The following is a 23,407-nucleotide window of genomic DNA, read 5'->3' as shown; positions in this document are numbered from 1 at the left end:
CCGCAGCTTGTGGATGTGCGGAGTATCTCTGAGTAGTGGAGTACCACCGAAGCCGCCGCACAAGGAACCACGGAATGCCGCTAAGAGAGAGCTGGCGTCGGCCGAGGAGTGGTCCGACTACAGCGGCAGCAGGATGCGGCAACTCTAAAACTACGCGTAGATGTAGCGCAACGCAGTAACTTGGGCGCTTTCATACCACGTCTAATCTCGTCGTCCTTGTTAGTCCGCGCTCTGAGTTCGGAATACGGACGTTCCGCAGCCGATGGCTATACGGTCTATACGGCGGACCGAGTGGGCTTTTCCCCGTCAGGTTGGAGACGATGCCATTGTGAAATGTAGAAAGTACAAGTACTGCTCGTGTGGTAACACGAATCCTTCATCCACAGTTCGAGCATCTGATCTACAAGTAAACTCATACTACGTCTTCACAACCAACATCACCTCGATACGACCACATCGCGATATACCAGCCAAGTCTACTCCTTGCCCTCTCCCATCACCATGGCCAAAGTCCAAGGAACATGCGACCCTCGCTTCGCCAAAGTCAAGTCCGTCTTCCAATCCTACCTCGACTCGGGCGAAGAGCTCGGCGCCTCCATCTGCGTCAATCTCGACGGGAAGGAAGTCGTCGATCTCTGGGGTGGCTACGCAGATGAAGCCCGAACACGACCGTGGGAAAAGGACACTATAACATGTATTTGGTCGTCTAGCAAGACCATCTGCGCGCTGGCGGCTCTTCTGTGTATCGACCGGGGTCTTCTGGATCCGAACGAGAAGGTGTGCAAGTACTGGCCTGAATTCGCCGCGAACGGGAAAGAAGGCGTGGAAGTACGCCACTTTCTTTCGCATGCGAGTGGAGTGAGTGGGTGGGAGGGACCCGTTACAATCGAGGATGTGTGCGATGTGGAGAAGAGTACGAAGTTGTTGGAGCAACAGGCGCCGTGGTGGGAACCCGGTACCGCGAACGGCTACCACGGACTCACAATGGGCCATCTCCTCGGCGAGTTGATCCGTCGTGTAACCGGGAAGCCAATGCAAGATTTCATCGCTGAGGAACTCTCTCGTCCACTCGCGGCGGACTTTCAACTTGGTGTCCCGGAGAAGGAGTGGCACAGAGTCGCCGATATTATTCCCCCGCCACAACACCAAGAGAATATGGAGGGCATGGCCATTGATACAAAGAGTATCATGTTCAAGTCTATGGGCATAAACCCCGGCATGGACGCTGACTGGGCCAACCAACCAGTCTGGAGGGGTTCAGTCGTTGGCGCGGCGAACGGATACAGTAATGCGCGCGCTCTCGTTCGTCTCATGTCCGTCATCTCCTTGGAAAACCCTTCTTTCCTCTCTGGAAAGACTCTTGATCAGATCTTCTCGACACAGCAACATGCCGCGCAGGACCTCGTTATTCCGATGAATGTCCGTCTTGGACTGGGATTTGGACTGCCAGCTGAAGGAAGCATAATGGCTGATCTGCCACTGGGACGGGCAGCGACCTGGGGTGGTTGGGGCGGAAGCCGGGTTATCGCTGATGCGGATAGGAAGATGACGTTTGGATACGTTATGAACAAGATGGATGCAGCCGGGTTGGGGCAGACGAATGAGAAAGGCAAGGGTGGTATGGGCAATCCGAGAACGTCGGAGTTCATTGCAACGGTTTATGAGGCGTTGGGTATCGTGGCTTGAGAACGCATCTCTCGATCTAGTGGATGTCGATGCCTTGCTTCTCGGAGCTTTGCCGCTGTTGTTGTTGATTGACCACTTGTTTTGGCCATTCCATCCACTCTGCCCAGTAGGATCCTAGGAAGTCATCTACTACACCTACTATGCTCGTGCCGCAACCTGCCGTCCACCAACCTGTGTGAAGCTGTTCTAACAGTGCGCCAAAGTAAGCAAAGATGAGCAAAGCCAATGGCTGCCGTTGTTGCTGCAATTTGAAGTATTCTTTTGGTACTAAAGATAGCCAAACGAACGGCTGTACACATCGCGACAGAAGCCGTGAGTCAGTAAGAGTGTCAAGTAGACCTGGAGAGCAAGATTTAGCAACTTACAGCAGACCAACTACCGTTATATCCCCATTCCTCCTGTTGATCTTCCCAGGTTTTCCGGAAATGAAGGACCCATGCACTCATCTTCCTCAACAAATACAGCGTCTCGTCGTATACTGCCTTATTACCATCGTCAGCCCACGTCTGCTTGATGCGCACCACGTGCTGATCATCCGGTCCCGGCTGCATGTTGGGATCCATATCATCCCAGTCCTTTAGATGGAGCGTTGATTTTAAAGGGCCCTCTTTGAGATGTTCGTAGATAGGACCTATCACAGCCTGGATACCGCGCACAAGGGGTATCCATTCTGCACCCAAAATACGCGATGCCCGTATTGATAGGCTATCGTTGGTGTTGTCGCTATCTTGCTGTTTGTCCGCGTTGGCATCTGAAAGCTTGGAAAAGGTACAGAAAGCGTAGAAGAACATTAGCGTTGAAGTAGCAAAGACTGCTTCAGCGTTGTGCGGGCCAATCGTGTCGATATCTGCTCTGAATCCGCTGAGAGCGACGGTGTGATGATGCGCTGCGATGTGGAGATTTGCGCGTCTGTCGTCAGGATTGAGATATGCAACGTGTAGAGCGGAGAGACTGATGAGACAGTGCATCATGTATGCGTGTTTGTATGCTATTTCTGGGAAGACCACCTGCCACAGCTGGGTGACTGCCGGAACACCGGGGAGTATGGAAAGACTTGTAGCCATTGTCCAGTGATGCAATAGGGACATATCCTTCAAAGAGAATGAGGGAATGACCTGGGTTTCGGAACATGGTGTGCTCGCTGCGAAAGGGTCGTTCTGAGGGGACGCTAGCTGGAATGCGTTCGGAGTTGCCGGTGTTTGAGCACGAGAAGACGCGTGTTCAGTCGAACTTTTGGCTCTCACGGGGATGTATTCTGGGTATACACAGGCAACCTCATGCCTCACGCAATGCGAACATCGCGGTTTTGCTTCGTCGCACTATCGCGCGCGTCAGAATGGAGGTTGTAGTACGACATGCTTCGTACCTTGATCCGGCGGCGCTTGCACGTGGCACAGCCCGTCCGCGATTTCGAGTGAGCTTTTCTTTTCAGAGCCATTGGAACTGGCCAATTGCATCGAGTGCTTGATATTATAGGCGAGGAAAAAGTAGTAGGGAGGCTCTGCGGACGGAGGCAACGCGAACGAGAAACGAAGAACGAAATACGATGAAGCTAGAAACAGGTTGGTGCTAACCCAATTTGTGAACCTCGGCCCACTCGGCGAGCGAGACTTTCCATCCCGGCGACTTCCCCTAAACACCACAACACCTGGGCAGCAGATTGAAGATGCACGCATTCATGTCTATCAAAAATTCAATGCGAGTTCTAGATACATAAGGTTGTCGTGGCCGCAGAATAAGTAAACGCCGTAATCATGCCACGCCAAACCCAAATGCAATACCAACGCCCGTAACATCTTGTAGAGTACAAAAGAAAAACAGCAAACATCCTTTCACGCCCTCTCGTACAGTCCGATAATCTCACTATCCAGCTTCTTTACCGCCCGGTGGTTCGTTCCAAACACGTCATCCGCGCGTACAAAATGGAACAAGACCTGTACCAAGAACATAGGCAGCGTATCGAAAACATACATGTACACCTCATGCGAAGCCAGATACCCACTATGACCCTGTCCAAACTCGATGACGCGGAAGATGCAGCGAGCGATGATGACAACAGCTGCGATGGCAAGGAGTTTGTACTGCCATGAATTAGTACATCGTTCGTCGACGAAGGAGATGAGAAGAAGGAAAAAGCAACTTACCAAAGTCGGCCACGCATACTTCCCATACTTCGGCACCGTATATCTCTCAGGCGCAGTCCTCATCCTGAAATAGAATATGGCACTAACCACGACGAAGAACCCAAAGAAAGCCAACTGCACAAACAATCCCAGCAGCATAATCTTCTGTCCCATATCCGCCATGTCTGCCTGCGCCATCATGCCGCCACCACCGGACTGCATGAGAAATGCAACGACGTCGCCGCAGACGAATATTTTGGTTACCAACGTAGGTCGGATAACGGAAGCGTGTTCGGCGTTTACGAAGATGACGAGGCGCCCGTAGATCATGTAGATTGTTGCGGCGTAGAGCGAGGGCGGAAGGATGATGAAGAGGGATTGCATGATGTAGGGCATCAGTTCCGAGGGGGATTGCGCGGAGAGATAGCGGGCGGCGTAGCCGATTGTCATCACTGGGTGGAAGTTGTTAGTTCAATGTGCTGTGAGATGGAGGAGGGAAGGGAAGACGAACTTATTGATCCGATTACAAAGGCTGTATAGAACCAGGCGCGGCCTCGGATCATTTGGAAAAGGTGGTAGATTGTGCTTAGGCCGAAGAGGACAGCAAACAGGATGGCGCCGACCTTGCTGGGCTCGTAGGGAAAGAGAGCGTACGCCTCTGTGTCTGTTGACGTGTCGCCTGCCATTGTGATGCTCCGGGGATAAAGTATGGCTGAAGACGCCTAAGAAGGTTGACGCAGGGAGAGAAGGAGCACGCCGTTCCGCAGCACACGAGCAGTTATCGTAAACGAATGAAAAAGAACTGGAAGTATGCGTTGGAAAGCGACAGGAAGAAGACGAACGCAATGAATGTGTGGCTTGTAAAATCCATCATCACAGACATCATTCCTCCTTATACAACTGAGCCCATCGCAAGCTGCACCCAAAAGCGCAAGAGACCCATGTAGTGATCCACTCCGAGACGAATACGCGGATAGCCCTACGAGACGGAGGCTGTGCACTCAGGAACGAGATGCGGGTACCCACTTCGCGTACCCTGAAACCCCTGCATCGCCCGCCCGTTGCACTAGATCCGGCGCTACGACGATACGATATACGATGCACGTCTAGAAGATTGTATGCTTGGGTTGAGATTTCTATTCGATACCTCTAAGCCCTCCATGTGACGTTGTCACACCTGCGCCATGTGCCGGAAGTACCGGTAAAAAATTGGCGCGCGACCATCCTATCATGTTCCTCCACCACCCTATTATCGCCCTTCATTACCCTCTCTTCCGTCCCAGTCGTGTCAAAAAGCCTTCAATTATTCTTGCCTCTAAGTCGCGGCTGACTGCTGAGGTCGCCAGTGCGCATCGTCTATTTCCGCTTGCGTGAGCCCGGCGAAGGCAGCCGCATATTTGCTTGCAAGCCACTGCTCCACATGCGACATGGCCGAGTCGATCACGATTGAAGGCTGGCTTGGGGTATCATCTTCCGCAATTGATTCTGCGTGGTCCTCATGGCCGTTGTAGTCCTTGGGTTTCTCTTCATCCACTGGCGGTTGCGATTGCGCAGAAGCGTGAGGACTCACAGGTGGCGGCGGACCGTCCTCATGAACGTTGCAGTCCTTGGACTCCTCTTCATCCACCGGCAGTTGCGGCTGCGAAGGAGTGAGAGAACTCACAGATGGCGGCGAGCTGGCCCTACGCCTGTGGCGAGTTTCGGGAGCCTCCTCGTCCATCGGTTTCCTTGTTTGCGCAAAGGAGTGAAGCTCGACAGTTTGTGCGATCTCTGTGGTGGAGCTTTCGTTCTTTGCGCTGGACGCAGGAGTTGATTTTGCACCAACAGCATCTTCGCATGGCGCCAGGTCCATGGGTTTCTCCTTCTCTGCCAGATGTTCCGATTGCGCAATGTCTCGAGGGTCCGCAGGCAGTACCGTCTTCTTGATCGGACTGCTGTTCTCTATGCCAGATGTGGAAGTCGATCCCGCACCCGCAGCATCTTCCGATGGTGTAAAGTCCCCGGATGCCCCCTTATCCGCCGGACCTTCTTGTTCCGCAAAATGCTGAGAATCTACAGGCTGTACTGTCTCCTTGGTGGAATTGCTCTTCTCCGTGCCTGACGTGGAAGTCGATCCTGCGCCCGCCACGTCCTTAGACAGCTTCAGATCCTTGAGACTCTCTTGATGAACTGGTGGTTCTGATTGCATAGTCGTGTGATGGCTGACAGGCCGTACGGTCTCCTTGATAGACTCACTGTTCTCTGTGCCTGATGTGGGAGTCGATGCCGCGCCGGCAACAACCTTGGACGGCTTTGAGTCCTTGAATTGCTCTTGCCTTACGAGTGGTTCTGATTGCGCAAGAATGTGATGGCTCGCAGATTGTGCGCTCTCTCGAATGGGTTCACGGTTCTCCGTGGCAGTTGCGGTACGCGGTCGCGTGTCGACAGCATTCGTAGACGGAGCGGCTTCTTGAGGAGGGTTGCGCCCCGTGTCATTCTCCGTAGGTTTGAAAAGCGCTGACCAGGATGTAGGCTGCCCGCAAGCGGGGCTGTTGTGTTCTTTGATTGATTTGGCGCTGCCCTCACCTGGTATTAGAGCAGACAATCTCGTTATTTTAGATCTGAGATAGTCCGCCCGTACCTCTCTCGATTTCACTTCAGCTCTTGCCCTATCCAACTGAACATCGGTAACAGCAGTTGCATAGCCTCTCTCTCTGTACGCATCTTGGATACTCTTGCGATCGTCGGTGCGCTGTTTCTGCTTCTGCTTTGGTCGCACTTTCGCGCGCCCTTGCACCTTTGACCAACTACCCGGGTCGTTCAGAAGACTCTCCTCCATGGCCTTCTTCATGTCATCTTCACTATCGGCATGGAACGCTAGCTTTCCGGCGGACTTCCCAGCGTGTTTCGACGGCTTGGCCATCAAAACTTCGTACCTGTTGCTTGGATGCTCTTGAACCGTCTCTTGATTGGTAGGCGCTTCATCGCTAGGAACCGAATCAGCCGCAGACAAGTGGCCACCAAGGTCACCACCGTCGTTGATAACACTGCTGCCAATAACACCGTCGTTATCCTTGTCGGCGTTTCCAGTAACACTGTCACCACCGTCATCGGCCTTCGCGACAACGGATGGCGAAGACTCCTCCACCGTGATTGAGGCTGCTTGCTTCTTAGCGTCGGATTTTCCTGCCTTGCCATGTTTCTTCTCCCATCTCGATTGCTTCTTTCTTTGCTTCTTTAACTGCTCTGTTGACTGCTTCTGCTCGCTCTTCTCCTTCTCTTCCAGCGTTGAAAAGGGTGTAGGTCCACAAGGTGTAGGCGTAGTCGATAGCTCTCTAGATAAGCGCTGCTTTTTGGTTTGGGGCTCTTCCTGGGGTAGAGCTTGCTCTGGGGATGTGTGTTGTTCTTGAGTTACAGACTCCTCTTGCGGTGTCGTGTCGTCCCTCTGTGGAGGTTGTTCAAGAGACACAGGAAGGTCTTGAGATGTGCACTTCTCTTGAGCAACTGGCAGCTCCTTCTCATCAGGCAGCTCCCCCGATTTGGCACCTTTACGTTTCCTCGGCTTGTTCTTCTTTTTCGGTTTCTTTTTCTCCGCTGCTACAGCTGCTACAGCTTCATCGAGGACTAATGCGTCGAATTCCATTCCCTTCAGTAGAACACCCTGTCGAGCTTCAGTGAAGAAATATACCCAGGTAGTAATGGTTTCGATTGAGCGTGGTCGAGTAGCGTACTCTGGAAATTTGACTACATCATGGCTGTGGAAGTTCTGCACGAGGCTGTGCCATATGGATTCGCCACCAGGATGCCTCTCTTCGAGGTAATCGAACAATTTCTTTCGAGCTTTCGCGCCATCTAGGCGTAAATCGTAGATGACGTCGATGTTCTCAAGACGAAAGGAATCGATCCAGAGGAATACACTTTCTTTTGTAACCAGAGGTCTAGTATAGATCTCAAGCACCCTCATCGCGTTCCAAAGGTATTGGTCAACGTGGTCGAAATCTGGGGCTTTTATCATTCTCTGAAACGCTGCTATTCCGTCTCGTCTGACCCTTTGGCGAATCTTTGTAGGTGCCTGAACGTATCTGTCGAACGAGGGTTTGTGCAACTTCAGAACCCCACTTACAGCGCACCACAGTACTTCGAATGGTTGGAGATCGGGCCGTTTGCGAGTCAGAAAGAGGATGCAACAACGCATGTCATAATCGAGCATTGCACTCAGGTTTTGCCTAGAGTCTTGATACTCGTGGCTCATCTTCGTGGCCACGCCGAGCTCAAGATCTGCCAGCAGGCCGCGTGTCGCAAATAATGGTATGACACATTTGGTCATATGATCGGGGGGCAGCATGTAGTTGTAAAGGATGGTGTTAGGATCAGGCTTAGCCTAAGGATGAATGTACAAAGTCAGTAAATGTTTCACATACGATGCGTACATGAGGTATCACTACCTTCCATTGAACTTGGTTGTTGTTGATCTCGAAAGAAGCGTCCCAATAGCCCGTACATTGAGGATTGAAGAGTGACATGGGCATTTGACATTTCCGGATCTTTCGGTCCAGCCTTGGAAGACTAGGCAGAAGGTGGTACTTGACCATTGGGTACTATACGTTGTCCAAGTCCCTCGCATCGGCCTCTTCAATAGCCTCTGCTCTCAACTCGTAAAAGTTTAGATCTAGAAAGTCCCCAGAGCCCGGAGCGGCCTGAACGACTGATGATTGTAGCTGCTGAATGGACAATCCGGGAAATGGTGCAGTGGTATCCGAATCATCCCTCGGTTCCAGCGACGGGTGGGGCGGATCTTGCTCGATAGCTGATGCTTGAGGTTGCTCAGCGGTCGATTTGGGGAATGGTGGCGTGTCCGGAATATCCCTCGGGTCCAGCGATGGTTGGGGCGGATCAGGCTCGATAGCTGGTGCTTGAGGCTGCTGAGAGTCCTTGTTGGGATGCGGCTCGATGGCTCCGGGAGGTGTGCGCTGCGCCAACCTGAAGAGCGCATTGCGGTATTTCTCCTGGATCTTCAGATGGGTGAAGAAGTTGACAGGCAGCGGCCAGTAATTGTCGGCGATGTGATGGCATATAGCTCCCTCTAACCAACCCCGGTGGTCCAGTGGGACTGTTTCGAGGCTGTCCACGATAAGCTGACCTATCGGTAGCAGTTTCTGCTTAAGAACCTGAGCGTGCGTCTCGTTGTTGAGGGTCTGATTGTGGTCCTGTAGAGTCTCGGGTGTCAACGCCTTCAGTTCCTTCAGGTGGTCGAGAACGGGTGACAGTATTTCGATTATTAGGCTCTTGTCGTCATTTTGAATTTGCGACTCCATCTGTGCTGTGGAGTGGTCGGTATGGCAGGACAGTTCTGTAGGCGATAGGAACCGATTGCGGTATAACTTGCTAAGCCTGAACGACTGGAGGACGGACAGCCTAGGGCCTGAGCTGTGTATGACTGCCGGTAACGATGGGCTATGAATAATCGGTAGTTCGGCAACAAAGGGAGTCACCGGACGTGGTGTTGCTGAAGACGTGGCGGCGGAAGCATTATTGCAATCCATGGTTGGCGGAAAGTCGCTTCCAGCCTCTTCGCTGCGGTAAGAGCGTTCCGAACCGAGTAGCGGCGTAGTGTCGCCTATGGCTGCTTCCTCATCAGGAGTTACCACGCGCCTACCGAAGCCCCACCTTATTCCGTGCATATCAGCGTCAGACATTAGTTCACAGCTTCGAGTGATTAGACTGAGGAGAGTGGAAAGAAAGGTCGATAGTGCGCAGGTCACGTATTTAAGCGACATTGGCTTGCTACTTATGCGATATCGCTGGGCCACGTGGTGAGTTAAGAAGGCGCAAGTCGGAAGGAGCGGTCTAGGGGAGGGAGTCGCGGCTGTGATTGTGACAGCGTTTGTTTGCTCGACGGCCGGACTAGCAAATAGAACTGGTGGAGTCAGAACAAGCAAGCAGCGCGAGGAACGAGTTTGGGAATTCATGAAAAGTACGACAAAGAGAGAGGTAAAAGTGAGACACGAAGGACTTATATGTACAGGTCGATTCCAGGATCATCTAAGAACAATGGAATGTATGTATACAAATAGTGCAATGAGCGTGCTCAACTTAGCGGGCATGTCTCATAAAATCGTTGACTTACGCGCTCATGTCTTCGTACTGTGACGTGTCGCTGGTCCTATTATAGCTTGCCTGGAAACAAGACTACCCTCCATGGTTTGAGTGGTGGACCATTGACCTGGAGTCGTTCACAGCCGGAAGGTCTAAGTCAGCTCCTAGGTCTTCCAAGGCGTCAAGGAGCCACCACAGCGTGACCGTTTGGAGAAACCAACGGGACAGTGGTATGCCCTCTGCTAGTCCGAGCATCATCGTCCTTCTTTCCAACCGATGGGTATGAGCGCTGCCGCAACCTGTCCCACACCCCTCTCTGTCGCAAGTAGGTTGAATTGCGCCGCCGCATTCCTTGTGTCTTGGACTTCTAATCGTATTCCCTGGTCGTTGAGGTACTTGCGAACCGCGGGCGCAAGAGGGACGGTACTGGGGCCGGTGCCAATGATGAGTAGATCTGTCGCTCGCTGTCAGACCACGTTCGTCACGCAATCTTTGCAGGAGATTAGAAACGTACCAGGCTTCGGATATAATAACTCCAACACTCCCCAAGCCTGCTCCTGCACTTCCCATTGCCCCTTCGCGTTCAGCAATTTGCCTGTCATTGCATCATCGCCCGTGCCTCCTTCAGCGATGGTGCCCTCTTTCCTGCCTTCGCGAAGCCATGGCTTCCATCGATATGCCTCTCCGCCTATCAAGAGAATGCCGCATCCACTAATGCGCATCTGGTTGTTGAGCGCGAAGCCATCGCCTGTGCACGCGTCGATGGATGTGGCGGGAGCGACGGTGTTCCGGAGGACGTCGAGAGCACTGAAGTCGGTCTGCGTGTCTTCGTCGCTCTTTGGGCCGCGATCGCGCGTTCTTGGAGGTTTGGATTGGAGGAGGGCGGGGCGTGTCGTGTGTAGGCAGCGTGCCTGTCGTGCGGACGCGATCGCCGAGGGCCTGCATTTGGGTGGATTACGACATGAGGTTTGCGTAGTACATCTTGAAAATGCACGCGTGCACTGCAGTAGACTTCGTTCCATGGTTGTGATATGCAATTGATTGTTGTGGCAGGTGTCTATGTACAAGCCAAAAGTTATGCTAGAGCTGATGATCGATGCTGTCATCGAATCCAAAGAGAGCTCGGACCAGCCAGCAAGCGAGACATCTCCATCCGTTCTGCCTCATCTTGCACTCCTTTTGCCATCGCAACTTCCAAGCCATGTGCTCAAGCCATGCGCCGCTTCAGTGAACAATATAACCAGCGTTGCAACGGAATCAACTCCCATGCGATGCGCTCATAAGCTTTTGTTGCATGGTTGCTTTCCACCCCCAGACCACCCTATGCGACCGTCCTTGATCGCGAAGCAGGCAGTGATACTCAGGGGCTCTCATGCTTCCATCAGCGAGCATGTCGGATGTCGTAGTCTTCTTCTTCGTCGTCGGAGTCGAATGCTGACGGAAGATCCTCACAGTTCAGTCCCTCGAACGCGAACTTTTCGGCCAACGTGGGTTTTTTCTCTTCCTTGATGGACACCATCTCGAACGACCTTGTGAGCTCGGAGTTGGTGTTCACTCGCTTCAGTGTCTGCCTAGTAAAACGGACGGGCGAAGTCGTTGGCTACAAAGATACGAAGTCAGCGTTTGTCTCACACGCAGTTTGTACAGTGATTTCCTTACCTTGGGTCTGGCACCCTGATCGCCTTGCTCGCTCACAGTCGCGATGCTGGTCGATGAGTTCCGCTTGCGCTTGCGAAGATCTGGAATAGGCTGCGCGTTATATCTGGGGTCTGGCTTTGGCTGGTTCACTCCCAGATAACACCATTCGGACGTCGGAGGGTTGAAGGTGGATGTCATCCCGCGATCCATGTACAGGTCTGAGGCCTTGAGCTCTCCGGTCGGTGTGACCTGCTCGGGCGCTGCAGTGAAGCCACCCCACTGCGAGAAGGCGATGGTGCGGCAGCCGGGAGGCATGATCGAGAGAGCCATCTCCGGGCCAAGAAGCTCTCGCAAGAACGTACTGCTTGCGGATGATGCTTTGCGCGTGAGATGGGAGGGTTGTGGGATACCGCGCTCGTCCGTAGACGATGCTGTGTCTGTCGCAAAAGGGATATACTCTTGCGCAAACATCTTGAGATGCCTTGCTAATGCGTGCAGTTTCGTGGTTGTCAGACTGAAAGATCCGGCTCGCAGCTGATCGTAGTCTTTTGGACTGGAGGTCGGTGTTTGGAGTAGCTGGGAAGTGAGGTCGGTGGTAAATTTGCAGCAGAGCTTGAAAAAGATTTCTCGCCATAAGGAGTAGGACTACCTGGTGAAGGAGAAACAATGCGGGTGGCTGGTATGGGTGGCCCATTGTCTGTTCTATTGTCACCCACGGTATGTGGTCGCCTTCACCTGCCAAGCCGACCAATAAGAGCAGGTCGAGATCAAAGCCATGCCGCCGCCTTCACTTTTCAGTGACAGGATTGTCAGTCGCCGTGGGATATTTAGAGACTCGTGGGGAGTTTATAAGAGAAAAGGATGTGTTGTGAGACAGCGATGTGACTGTTTGTCGTATGGGGTGGAAGCAAACTGCCACGCCTGACGAGGCAGTCACTGGCGCCTATTGTTTGCACGCGTCGTCGCTGCACACCACGACGCCGGGCATGGTCTTGAATGTAGAACCGCTTGAGGTGAAAACAAGCAACACTGTCAGTCACTGCCCCCACGCCGTGGTTCTCGCATGCTGGTGTCTATGCAGCGTTAGTACGATTCACCCAGGGGTACAAATCTCTTCGTGAATAACTTTAGGGAGCAAGGACCTCTTCGTCGAGCCTACGCGGATAAAGGCCTTTTGCCTACTGGAATTAAGACTGGCAGACGAGTAGGACGCAGCAAGATGCGAGGGGAGGACTAAGGATTCCGCCTGAGTGCCTAGAGTTTAAAGGGCACCTCTAGAATCGAATTCGTTTCTCAAAGAAGAAGAGCGGGGTCTTCCGAGAGGTCTGCGCCCACGAGACGGTGTAGGCATAGTGCGTCATCGGTCACGGGAAATCGCGTCACGCTCGTGCGCTCTTTCCGCGACTAACAAATGCGCATTTCGCTGCCTGTTCTCGTTGTTTACCCAACCCTGCTTGACACCTAACCTGAAGACTGCGCTCCCCTCTCTACAGGTCTCTTCAGATTCAACAGTGAAGATGCCTTCCGACGCGTATGTACCTTCACATATCGCCCTACACCTTAGCTGACCGATATACAGAGGCAAAGGACAGAACTTCCAGACAAGCGACGCCAAGAAGGGTAACAGCAGTAATTCGGGTGGCAAGACGGTTGGCGATAAGACCAAGTTCGAGCCCATGCTCAATTGCTGCCAATTCCTCGAGCTGCCTGCTGGTATGTCCCTCTTTTGCGTATATAGCGTTTTGGTTGGCTAACTATTCGCAGAAATCCGCAATCGCATATACCACTTCGCTGAAGAAGGGGTATATGATGACGACGATGATCTAATACGACCGCTTCTGCTCAAGCGTTCTAAGGTCGCAAGTGACAGCACTACTGTGCCGCATCTACTGAGCACGCTGCGTTACCGTGCGCTCACTCAAGTCTGCAAGCAGATTCGGACGGAGTATCGGCCTATGTGGCTTCGTCAATCTCGCTTCTGCGTGGAACTCCCAACACTCGCTCATTTCATCAACGCATACTACCCCAAGGTCGCAGATTACCAGAACGCTCCAAAGCTTCTGCTAATATCCTGGGACCACGGTCAGCTTGGCGATGAACTTGAGGAAGGTTACGGTGGGGATGAAGAGTCTATGGAGGACGTCCTGACAAACATCACCCTCCTCGCCCGCCTACGCGCACACTGCCCAACCTTTACTGTCAACTTCGCCTCCCGTCAGGTACTCGAAGACGATGTGCCCAACGTAGCGTGCTTCGAATGCGGACACAGCATCCATTGTGGATGCGGCATGGACTGCGATCACGAGGACACTTGGGATGAAGTGCTTTGGCAAATGAGGTGGAGTTATGGGTATCTCGACGCACTGGATGCCTTCCTCGCCAACACCAACGAAAATTGGCTGAAGATGCTTCGCAGTACCACCAACCTACAACCTCGTGTAGAGTTCACTTTTCACGTATACACCCAGCGTCTCACTATCTACATTCGTTTTCTGAAAGGCCAAGCTCCCAAGGGGTTTAAATTGAAGAGCATGTACAACTCTGCTCTTGGCTTCCTCAATCACTGGGGTATGTTGGATCTCAAGGCTAGCGATTCGATCGACTATGTCATCGGCGAAGCATCTGGCAAGTTCACGCGCCACGATGGCGAATGTCCTAGCTACGTCAGCACCTACAACCAGATCCACCTCGACAGTTCCACCATCGCTGTCTGGAAGAAAGAGAAGGAGGCCAAGACATCCGCGGCTTGAGTCTTTGTGAGTTGTGCACGATATACATCATTATGGTGCATATCAACCGTAATAAATGGTACAACGACCAGATGGTGTTTTGTTGTATCAGACATGGGAGAAGGAGACGTTCATATGTACACTGGTCAACCTCACTTAATGCAATGCATGCCGTCTGGCTGATGAATATATTCATGTCTGGTCTTATTGCGTGGAGTCTTCCTGGGCCTCAACTCATTTAACGTTCTTATCGTGAACACTGGGTGCAACGTTGGAATACGAGCTCCTTCGTACTCTCCACCGATAAGTGGCGCCCCGCTCGGCCGCTTGAGCCGGCCGAGCTTTGGCGCGTCCTGCACAACACCGCCGTCTCGCCTTGCAACATGTCTAGACAGTGTGCATGTTGCATAACCACTAAAGCTCAGAGTATCAGTATCGTTACGAAAACGCTGAAGATGTCGCAATGATGCCGCTGAGCTCAATGAAGCATCCCGTCACGCGAAGACGCGACGATCGCCGTGTACACTAACTCACGAGCAGCGTTTGCGTCGATGTTTTCCCGTCTACTACCCCAATGAGCAAACCTCGACAATTCAGAGAACACCAGTTCATCAGATCCCAAATGTCCAACACGCCTGATGAGCCATTTGGGCCCTCAACAACAAACGCTGCGCGTGTTACGGCGTGGCGCGGGGTGGACAGGTCGTTGGCCCTGCGCCTCGGGCCGTTCGGTAGACAGTTTCTAGACCAGCGAAGGCTACTGCGTACTGTGATCTGGCTAAGTCGCGCGCAATATCTCTCGGTCACCAGTTCGCACGAGGCGCAGCGTCGGCATGCTGTCGTGCTCCCATGCATCACAATTCAGGAGCCTATCGCGTGGCTGGCACAGCCGAGCTGAACGCAAACTTGCTGACTACGGACAGTGTGACGCCCAATCAGACCCCATTGGCTGTAACTACATCACCAAAGGACTCTGTATCCCTGCGGAGTCAGCAACTAGGCAGCATTAAATGGCAAGGCTCGGTCGAGGGCTACCATGAGAGGCCGACGTCCCAAGGCTGACATGTCCTGCGCTGTGTTGCTACCCGTGTATATGTAGCCCAGCTCTTTCCCAAGGATGAGCAGCTGAATCCAAGTCCTTCGGTCTTTCCCCCTCGTTGGAAGCCAAACATCCGGTCTTGTCACCATCCTACTAACCTTGCATCACATAGACCACGACGATGGCCTCCGATACATCAGATTCTCTGCCTATTCCCCAGCCTCCCCCACACCTATTCGTAGGCAACTTCGCTGAGATTGATCCGAACGACGCTCCAGGCTCTTTCCAACGACTTGCGGATATCTATGGCGAGATCTACCAACTCCAGTTCCCAGGGCGCGACGGCAAAGTCATCGTTGTGTCCTCATACGACACTATCAATGACTGCTGCGACGGTGACCGGTTCGAAAAGCCCATTAATGCTACTCTGGACGAGGTGCGAGCTTTGACTGGAGATGGCCTGTTCACAGCTTATCCCGGCGAAAAGGTACACTTGTCATGTCTACGATGATAGTAGATGTACTAATATGTGCACTAGGCTTGGGGTGTCGCTCATCGGCTGTTGATGCCCGTGTTTGGGCCAATGGGTATCCGAAAAATGTTCGACGGCATGATGGACATTTCGACGCAGATGCTGCTCCGGTGGGACCGTTTTGGCCCAGATCATGAGATAGAATGCGCCGATGACTTCACAAGGTGAATATCATCCATCTCTTGACAGACGATGTCATGACTAACTACATCAAGGCTGACCTTTGATATGATCGGGCTGTGCGCGTTTGGCTACAGGTTCAATAACTTCTACAGCAATAGTGCGCATCCATTCATCAACCAAATGGTGGAGGTTTTGGTGGAGTCTGGCAGACGAGCCACACGCACGTCTATCGAGAACAAACTCCGAGTCTTCGCCGAAGCCCATCGTCAGGATAACGTGAAGAAGATGCATGATCTATGCGACCAGATTATCGCTGATCGAATCGCTCATCCTCAGCCAGATGCCAAAGACCTTCTCAACCCCATGCTTGAGGCAGTAGACAAGGAGACTGGAGAGAAGATGACGAAAGAGTCGGTGCGGTACAACATGGTAACCTTCCTGGTTGCTGGCCATGAGACTACAAGCGGGACTTTGGGCTTCCTGTTTTACCACCTGCTCAGAAACCCAGACAAATATCTGAGAGCTCAACGAGAAGTTGACGAAGTCCTCGGAGACGGTCCTTTAGAGCTGAAACATATCCCGAAGCTTGAATACATCAAGTTCGCAATCTACGAAGCGTTGCGTTTCCTCGGCCCAATTGCGATCAACGGAAAGCATGCGCTGAAACCAACGAAAGTCGCGGTAAGTCCATCTCATAGCTACTATAGTTAGTATCTAACGATTATAAGGGAAAATACGAAGTGCAACCGAAAGACATGATCCTGATGAACCTAAAGGGACTTCATCATGACCCTAAAGTGTATGGCGATGACGCGGACGTGTTCCGACCCGAGCGTTTCCTGGACGGTGGCTGGGAGAAGCTTCCACCGAACTCATGGAAGGCGTTTGGTGATGGTATGCGCGCCTGCATTGGTAGGACGTTTGCTGAGCAGGAGATGATCATGGTTGTCGCACTCATCCTACAGAAGTTCCAAGTTGAGCTCGCGGACCCCGGATACCAGCTCCGTACGTGCTTTCATATCCTTGAGTGTGACCGCGCTAACCTTGTGTACCAGATGTGTCGGTCACAATTACACAAAAACCAAAGGACCTCAAGATCAAGGTCCGCAGACGTCCTGGACGCACAATGGCTAGCCTGGGTGGGACTGGAGGCGGCGCAACCATTACCAAGGAAGCCAACGACAACGGACCTGGCAAGGCTAAAGAAGCGAATGCACCTACCAGGGATGCGAAGCCGATTACCATACTGTACGGATCGAACGCCGGCACCTGCAAATCCTATGCTGAAGACTTGGAGACCAACGCCTCCCGATTCGGGTTCAAGGCGAACGTCGCCAGTCTCGACTCGGCTACTGAACACATCCCCAAAGACCAGCCAATTGTCATCATCGAGCCCTCATACGAAGGAAAGCCAGCAGACAACGCGAAGAAGTTCGTTGCTTGGCTTGAGAGCAATGCGAACTCTAAGCTGCTTGAAGGAGTTCAGTATGCCATCTTTGGGGTCGGGAACAGCGACTGGACGCATACCTACCATCGTATTCCCAAACTCACCGACGAGTTGTTTGAGAAGATGGGCGCCAAGCGTTTCACTGAAACTGGCCTCGTCAATGTCAAGGGTGACATAATGGGCCCGTGGGAAAATTGGTCTGAGCAGATGTGGAGTGATCTGCGGAAGTCCAGCGGCACCACTACTGAGGTACTTGGGGGGCAGTTACAGGCTGATATCACGCCTCCTAAGTTCGCTACATACCTCGGAGGCAAAGACATCGGCTACGGTGTGGTGAAAGTCAACAAAAGCCTAGGTGGCGGCGAGGTTGGCCTTACCAAGAAGCACATGGAGATCGAACTACCACCAGGAACATCGTATCGCTCCGGCGACTACATCGTCATCCTGCCGATGAACAGCATCTGCAACGTGAGGCGGGTCATGAAGCGCTTCGACCTATCGCCCGATGACAATATCGCCATCACGGGCACCAGCAAGACTTTCATTGCAACCGAAGCTCCAACTTCAATCTTCGATCTGCTCATGACACGTGTGGAGCTAAGCACGCCCATTTCGCAAAAGCAGCTATTGACTCTTGCCGAAGCCACGTCGGAAAACAAAAGGGCCAAGCTGTTGGAGTTAGCAAGCGACGAAATATACAAGAACGAGGTCATACCCAAGCGCTACAGCATTCTGGACATTCTCGAAGACCACCCTGATTGCAAGCTATCTTTCGCAGTTTACCTTGACTCGCTGAAGCCGCTGTCTCCCCGCCAATACAGCGTCTCGTCCTCGCCCCTCGCAAATGTGGACTTCATCCAAACACCCGAAGGAACTACAGCTCAGCGTTTGATCGCCTCTCTGACCTACGACGTTCACGACGAGGCTGCATGGAGTGGAGATAATCGCCGCTTCCACGGTGTTGCATCCACATACCTAGCGCGTCAAGAGCCAGGCGAGAAGATTCGTTGCTTTCCGCGTCCAACGAACATCAATTTCCACCTGCCCACCGACCCGACTGTACCCATCATCATGGTTTGCGCAGGCACAGGTCTCGCTCCAATGCGCGGCTTCATCCAGGAGCGTGCAACCATCAAGAATGCCCGCAACGCGAAGGTCGGACCGGCGATCCTCTACTTCGGCTGTCGACACTTCGAAAAGGACTTTATCTACTCCGAGGAGTTAAAGCAATGGGAGGCTGATGGTGTAGTCAGCGTACGCGGCTGCTTCTCTAAAGTCGCCCCCGAGGGACAGAAAGCGCAACGCGTGCCGGACCGCATGTGGGACGAGCGGAAGGAGCTAGCTGAGCTATTCGGGGAAGGTGGCGCGAAAGTCTTCATCTGCGGTAGTGCGAGCAAGTTGGCCAAGAGCACCGCGGAGATGTGTATGAAAATCTATAGGGATACTTTCCCGGACAAGACGGAAGAAGATGCTCTGCAATGGCTGGAGAAGGTCAAGGAGACCAGGTACGTGAGCGATGTGTTTGAGTAGGGGTACTCCAGCAGCACCCTAGGCTGTTTTCGGCACACGGATGGCGCATTTCGGTAATGTATCTACGATATCTTTCTTTTGCGCACTTAGATAGATCGTGAATGATTACTTTCGCACTACAGTCGATTCGTTCTAGAACACAGTGCGAAACCTCTCATAACCCCATCACAAAAGTGATGAAACAAAATGGCTGACCTTGGTATCTTGGCAGCGGAACAATATGCACAGATGATCGCGGCGGAGAAATAAACAGCCAAGAAAGCACCCGCGGAGTGAATCAACCCGAGTCGATGCCGTCGTGTGATGCGCCTAACGGCTGTTTTGCGGGGGAAGACGCACCCCGGACGATCACTTAAACTGTAACCAACAGGTACAAGGGCAGAGATGCACCGAATTGGTTGTTGCGTACAACGCACAACATCATGTGTGCAGTGTAGCGGAAGGTCTACGCAAAAGAGACAGGCACTTAGTGCTGCTTGCAGGTACAATGTTCCGGACTCGTACAGTGGTGGAGATTTCCCTCGCCCATCCCAGGGTGTAAGTAATCTGTCGAGCTTGGTATTTTCTGGTGATAGCTGAAACTGCGAAACGGGAGTGGCGCGCGCGCCAATGGCCTTGGGATGGCATGGTAGTGTTTGAAGTGCCTGGTATGATAGGTGGTATATTCGAAAACTGCTGTTGCAATTGATCGGCAGGACTGCGGCGAAGGCTAGGGATGAGAAACGCGTGTGCCTGACACGGCCAGGTGGTTTACTCATAGTCCTCGCTGTTTTGCATCTTACTCCGAATTGGTAAGGGTGATCCGATGGAAGTGATATCGAGGGCTTGGTGTCATTTAGGAGGGAGGAGTGCAAGAGTGGATCAGCGCCATGGCCTTTTGGTTGTATAAGGAGTGCGCATCTCGTCGGTCTAACAGCGGCGTCAACCCCATCGCATCTTCACCTCACTCTTTGCTTCACCTGAGCGATCAATATGGTTCATTTCTCTGGTCTCACGGCGGTGCTGGCGCTTGCCTCCGTCGCCTCCGCTCAATGCGGTTCCGGCACTCCCGACGCAAAAGTCACTGGCTCCGGCAGCTCCTTCACCGCGACCAAGGGCTCGACAAACCTATACACCGGTTCTGACTACCGTCTAGCTATTCAACGCGCTCTCGATGGCATCAGCAGTGGACAGCGGGTGTCAGTCATCGCCTCCGGTAACATCGGCGCTAGCACCATCACCATCACAAGCGGAAAGACCTTCGAAGGCTGCGGAACCATCACTGCTGCCCCTAAGAGCGGAGGAGGAAACATTGAGGTGACGGACCAATCCGGCGTCAAGATTCCCTACCTCACCATGGCTGGCTCGACGTACTTCGGCATGCGCTTCTCTGGCACCAAAGACCTCACCCTAGGCACCATCAACTTCAACCTCAAGGAGGGTATGGGCATCCGTTTCGACCGTGACCGAGCGGCCAACACAAACGTCAAGATGGGCACCATCACCTGCAACGGCGGCACGTCGCATTGCGTTGAGACATGGTAAGGATACGACTGCACAAACTGCATGCAAGACATAAGCTGACTCCATATCTTCAGGAACATCGACAAGCTCGACATCGGCTCGGTCGTCGGCAAGAACGTCGGAGAATGCGGCCTTCTCCTCCAGAAGGTCACCAACGCGAAGGTCGGCACCGTAGACTGCGACAACTGCGGCGCTGGCACTGGCTACGCGGCTCTCCGCTTCGCCAACGAAGCCGGAAAGGTCAACGGCGGATACGGCACCAACATCTACGTCAACCGCGTCAAGGCTCGTGGCGGCGGTCGCGGCATCTTCTGTGTATCTGCGTCTGGAGGTGCGGAGATCGGTACGATCGATGTCGCCAACACGGGTAACAACGCGATTTTGCTCGAGAACTGCTACAATGTCAACATCAAGGCTGGTACTGTTAGTGGTGGTGGTGAGGTTCGTCTCGCGGCTAGGACCGAGTTTGCGAACAGCAGGGATATCGCTATCGCGTTGAAGGTCGATGGAACCAGTGTGACGGAGAACCCGTGCACTGTCAATAAGACCAAATGGAGCCTCACCGGAAACGGGGCGAGGAAGATCTGCACATAGGTCCTTCGCTGTTTCCTCATTAGGAGCATCTCGCGGTGCTGACGGACGAATTTGGACGGCGTGTAATCGCAACTTCATTGTATATATTAACGATCTCGAGTACATACAAGTCCTCATCCCTAAAGACTTTCGAGCAGGCGATGTGGTTCGTGATCCGAGAAATTGTGTTCACGATACTGAAATGAAGTCCATGCGAAAGCCGGGTCGATTGCTGAAGTGGAACCTGAGATTGCATGACACAAATAGGCACATAGGCAGCGCAACGCGTCAAGTGCAGTGCAAGTTGTGCATCAGCTACCTCCAGAAGGTCATACGCGCCAAGAACAGGCGAACAAATTCGTTGGGGCGAAGGCTTACGTGTGACTGAGATTACTGCTACCATATTAACCAACCGGTGTCAACTTTGAGTACCACAAAGCTGAGCGGAATGGTGTACCTCGCTCACTGCCCAAGCTCTGTTTCCAATGGTCTTCATCGCGCGAATTGTAGTTGCGACTAATAGATGCTGCGTTGGCCCCAAGCGCCTCGCGAGCGGTCGTAAGCCGAATGCGCGAAAGGGGTGTGTTGCTGAATACTAAAACCAGCCCGAGTCGCGTCTCCTCGATTGTCCAGCTCTTCAGTTAGTCCATCATTTCGTGATGTCGCGCAGAATCTTCTCTTTCATATTCCTGTTGCAACTCGCTTCCTTGCAGCCTGTAATGGCAGCCTGCTACTGGCGCAACGGCACGGAAAACACAAGCAGTGCGTACTCGACACAAATTAACAACACCTCCGATCCTCTGAGCAATATTTGCTGTGCTCGTTGGGATAACTTACTGAGGAACGGACTGTGTCAGAATAAGGAGGACGGGGCCATCTGGCGAGAGTCGTGTACGAAAAGCAATTGGGGAGAAGGAGGATGCCAGGAACTCTGTTCGGACGAGGTACAATTGACGCAGAATTCTTTGTAGGCCATCAAAACTGACGACGATTAGGATTCTTTACAAAGAAGCAAAGATACCAAGGTGACACCATGCACCGGTGACGTTGATTCGTTAACCTGGTGTTGCGGTAATACTACTCAATGCTGCACGGACGGGAGCACCACACCGCGATACACCATAGCAGCGCGATTTGGCGACCCCATACCCACCGTGACGTCTTCACTAGTCTCTTCTTCGACCGCATCTTCAGTCGCGTCCTCCACGGTATCGTCTTCTCCGTCGAGCACGCCAATAGCTACTGGTGACAGTGAGCTCTCTACAGGTGCGAAAGCTGGTATCGGTGTTGGAGCTTCGATTGGAGCCATCGCCTTGATCGGATTAGGCATATTCATCGCTAAGGCGCTGCGCTGGCGCAAGAAGGCGCGGGATGCCCCTACGCCTTATGTTGCACCTGAAGAACAGCCATCAAAAGAGATTTATCGATATGAGAAGGGTGGCAGCGAGACTGCACAACTGGCCAGTGCGGAGATTCAATTGCATGAGCTGTCGGGGTCTGGAGGGGCTTCCGAGCTCGATCAGGTTCGAGACAGTAGGGTAGTCAGCCGTGGTGCCTCGGTGGTTTGATGCATGGCGGATGCGTGTCGTTTGATGATAATGTGGATGGCGGAGCGTGTGGGCTGTAACTGCGAAGGCTGAAGGCTTCGGGGGGCCGGTCACGCTAAAACGCTAGCTCAAGCGCTCAAAGAAGGGGCGGCTCAATCACGTTGCAATTTGCACCATCTACACCACCTTGATCTTCTCCCATTCGGGCACTGGCTGTGTTCTGTATCGCATTGTATGGCGTACCGCAAGGCCTTTGGGAACCTCGCTTCTCCATCGCCCATTATCGAGCCGCCCGAGTCTAGCGATGACGTCATTCGCTGTCGCTACCGGGTTCCACCACAGCCGCCATCATGCAAGGAGATCCGCTCTTCTTGAAGTGCTGCATCTTCATTGGGGTGCTGCGCTCCATCTTCTGATCTCGTCCTCAAGACCGCAACTTCACGGTGGACGTTCATGGCTGCGTGTTACCCCAGCAGGCCCGGGCCGGCGGCCGTGATGGGGGTAGTAGACCCATCACGAAATGAGATTCTGAACGCAATGCGCCGTGGCATACTGTTTTCAGCTTCAGATTGGTTAATCGAGCACTTCAGCAGCTTCTACTGCATAGCTCTCTGTGCATGATGACATGCATGCTGCTGGCAGTGGACGCCACTCGTAGGCCCGCCACAAAAGACGGCCGAATAAACAGGCATGCTTTCACGTTGTACAACGTACTCTCATCGGTCATGTATGCAGCTCGACATTTGGGTTACTGATCTTGCAAGGCTGGTGGTACTGATAAGAACATAGGCCCCATCTTCTGAAGGTAACTCCCTGGATTACGAAACACCTGATTACCGATGACAGAAATGACAAATGCGAC

General features: G+C 52.9%; 9 protein-coding genes across 9 annotated transcripts; 4 read left to right on the top strand and 5 right to left on the bottom strand.

Moving 5' to 3' along the window:
- Window positions 1-501: 501 nt before the first annotated feature.
- Window positions 502-1,686, top strand: J4E87_004253 (uncharacterized protein; the record flags this gene model as incomplete). The annotated part of the gene is made up of 1 exon (XM_049375875.1): window positions 502-1,686. The coding sequence occupies one exon, from the start codon at window positions 502-504 to the stop codon at window positions 1,684-1,686; it is 1,185 nt and encodes a 394-aa protein (XP_049234084.1).
- Window positions 1,687-1,702: 16 nt separating this feature from the next.
- J4E87_004252 (uncharacterized protein) lies at window positions 1,703-2,654 on the bottom strand (the record flags this gene model as incomplete). Its single annotated transcript, XM_049375874.1, has 2 exons — window positions 1,703-1,741; window positions 2,052-2,654. 2 exons carry the CDS (start codon window positions 2,652-2,654, stop codon window positions 1,703-1,705), a joined length of 642 nt encoding a protein of 213 aa, XP_049234083.1.
- An 864-nt stretch (window positions 2,655-3,518) lies between these two features.
- On the bottom strand, window positions 3,519-4,495 carry J4E87_004251 (uncharacterized protein; the record flags this gene model as incomplete). Its single annotated transcript, XM_049375873.1, has 3 exons — window positions 3,519-3,767; window positions 3,831-4,261; window positions 4,321-4,495. 3 exons carry the CDS (start codon window positions 4,493-4,495, stop codon window positions 3,519-3,521), a joined length of 855 nt encoding a protein of 284 aa, XP_049234082.1.
- Window positions 4,496-5,124: 629 nt separating this feature from the next.
- J4E87_004250 (uncharacterized protein) lies at window positions 5,125-9,469 on the bottom strand (the record flags this gene model as incomplete). The annotated part of the gene is made up of 2 exons (XM_049375872.1): window positions 5,125-8,169; window positions 8,393-9,469. The coding sequence occupies 2 exons, from the start codon at window positions 9,467-9,469 to the stop codon at window positions 5,125-5,127; spliced, it is 4,122 nt and encodes a 1,373-aa protein (XP_049234081.1).
- Window positions 9,470-10,138: 669 nt separating this feature from the next.
- Window positions 10,139-10,847, bottom strand: J4E87_004249 (uncharacterized protein; the record flags this gene model as incomplete). The annotated part of the gene is given in 3 exon segments (XM_049375871.1): window positions 10,139-10,338; window positions 10,399-10,823; window positions 10,843-10,847. 3 exon segments carry the CDS (start codon window positions 10,845-10,847, stop codon window positions 10,139-10,141), a joined length of 630 nt encoding a protein of 209 aa, XP_049234080.1.
- Window positions 10,848-11,265: 418 nt separating this feature from the next.
- J4E87_004248 (uncharacterized protein) lies at window positions 11,266-11,837 on the bottom strand (the record flags this gene model as incomplete). The annotated part of the gene is made up of 2 exons (XM_049375870.1): window positions 11,266-11,484; window positions 11,544-11,837. The coding sequence occupies 2 exons, from the start codon at window positions 11,835-11,837 to the stop codon at window positions 11,266-11,268; spliced, it is 513 nt and encodes a 170-aa protein (XP_049234079.1).
- A 1,096-nt stretch (window positions 11,838-12,933) lies between these two features.
- On the top strand, window positions 12,934-14,272 carry J4E87_004247 (uncharacterized protein; the record flags this gene model as incomplete). Its single annotated transcript, XM_049375869.1, has 4 exons — window positions 12,934-12,960; window positions 13,016-13,053; window positions 13,102-13,235; window positions 13,287-14,272. 4 exons carry the CDS (start codon window positions 12,934-12,936, stop codon window positions 14,270-14,272), a joined length of 1,185 nt encoding a protein of 394 aa, XP_049234078.1.
- Window positions 14,273-15,471: 1,199 nt separating this feature from the next.
- Window positions 15,472-18,922, top strand: J4E87_004246 (uncharacterized protein; the record flags this gene model as incomplete). The annotated part of the gene is made up of 5 exons (XM_049375868.1): window positions 15,472-15,777; window positions 15,829-15,986; window positions 16,038-16,626; window positions 16,674-16,950; window positions 17,001-18,922. 5 exons carry the CDS (start codon window positions 15,472-15,474, stop codon window positions 18,920-18,922), a joined length of 3,252 nt encoding a protein of 1,083 aa, XP_049234077.1.
- Window positions 18,923-19,894: 972 nt separating this feature from the next.
- On the top strand, window positions 19,895-21,019 carry J4E87_004245 (uncharacterized protein; the record flags this gene model as incomplete). Its single annotated transcript, XM_049375867.1, has 2 exons — window positions 19,895-20,442; window positions 20,500-21,019. 2 exons carry the CDS (start codon window positions 19,895-19,897, stop codon window positions 21,017-21,019), a joined length of 1,068 nt encoding a protein of 355 aa, XP_049234076.1.
- Window positions 21,020-23,407: the final 2,388 nt, after the last annotated feature.

The sequence above is a fragment of the Alternaria ethzedia genome, assembly GCF_023757985.1.
Source record: "Alternaria ethzedia strain BMP 0044 chromosome Unknown scaffold_8, whole genome shotgun sequence".
Lineage (NCBI taxonomy): Eukaryota > Fungi > Ascomycota > Dothideomycetes > Pleosporales > Pleosporaceae > Alternaria > Alternaria ethzedia.
Note: the sequence above shows the minus strand (reverse complement) of the source record. Positions and strands in the feature narration are given on the sequence as shown.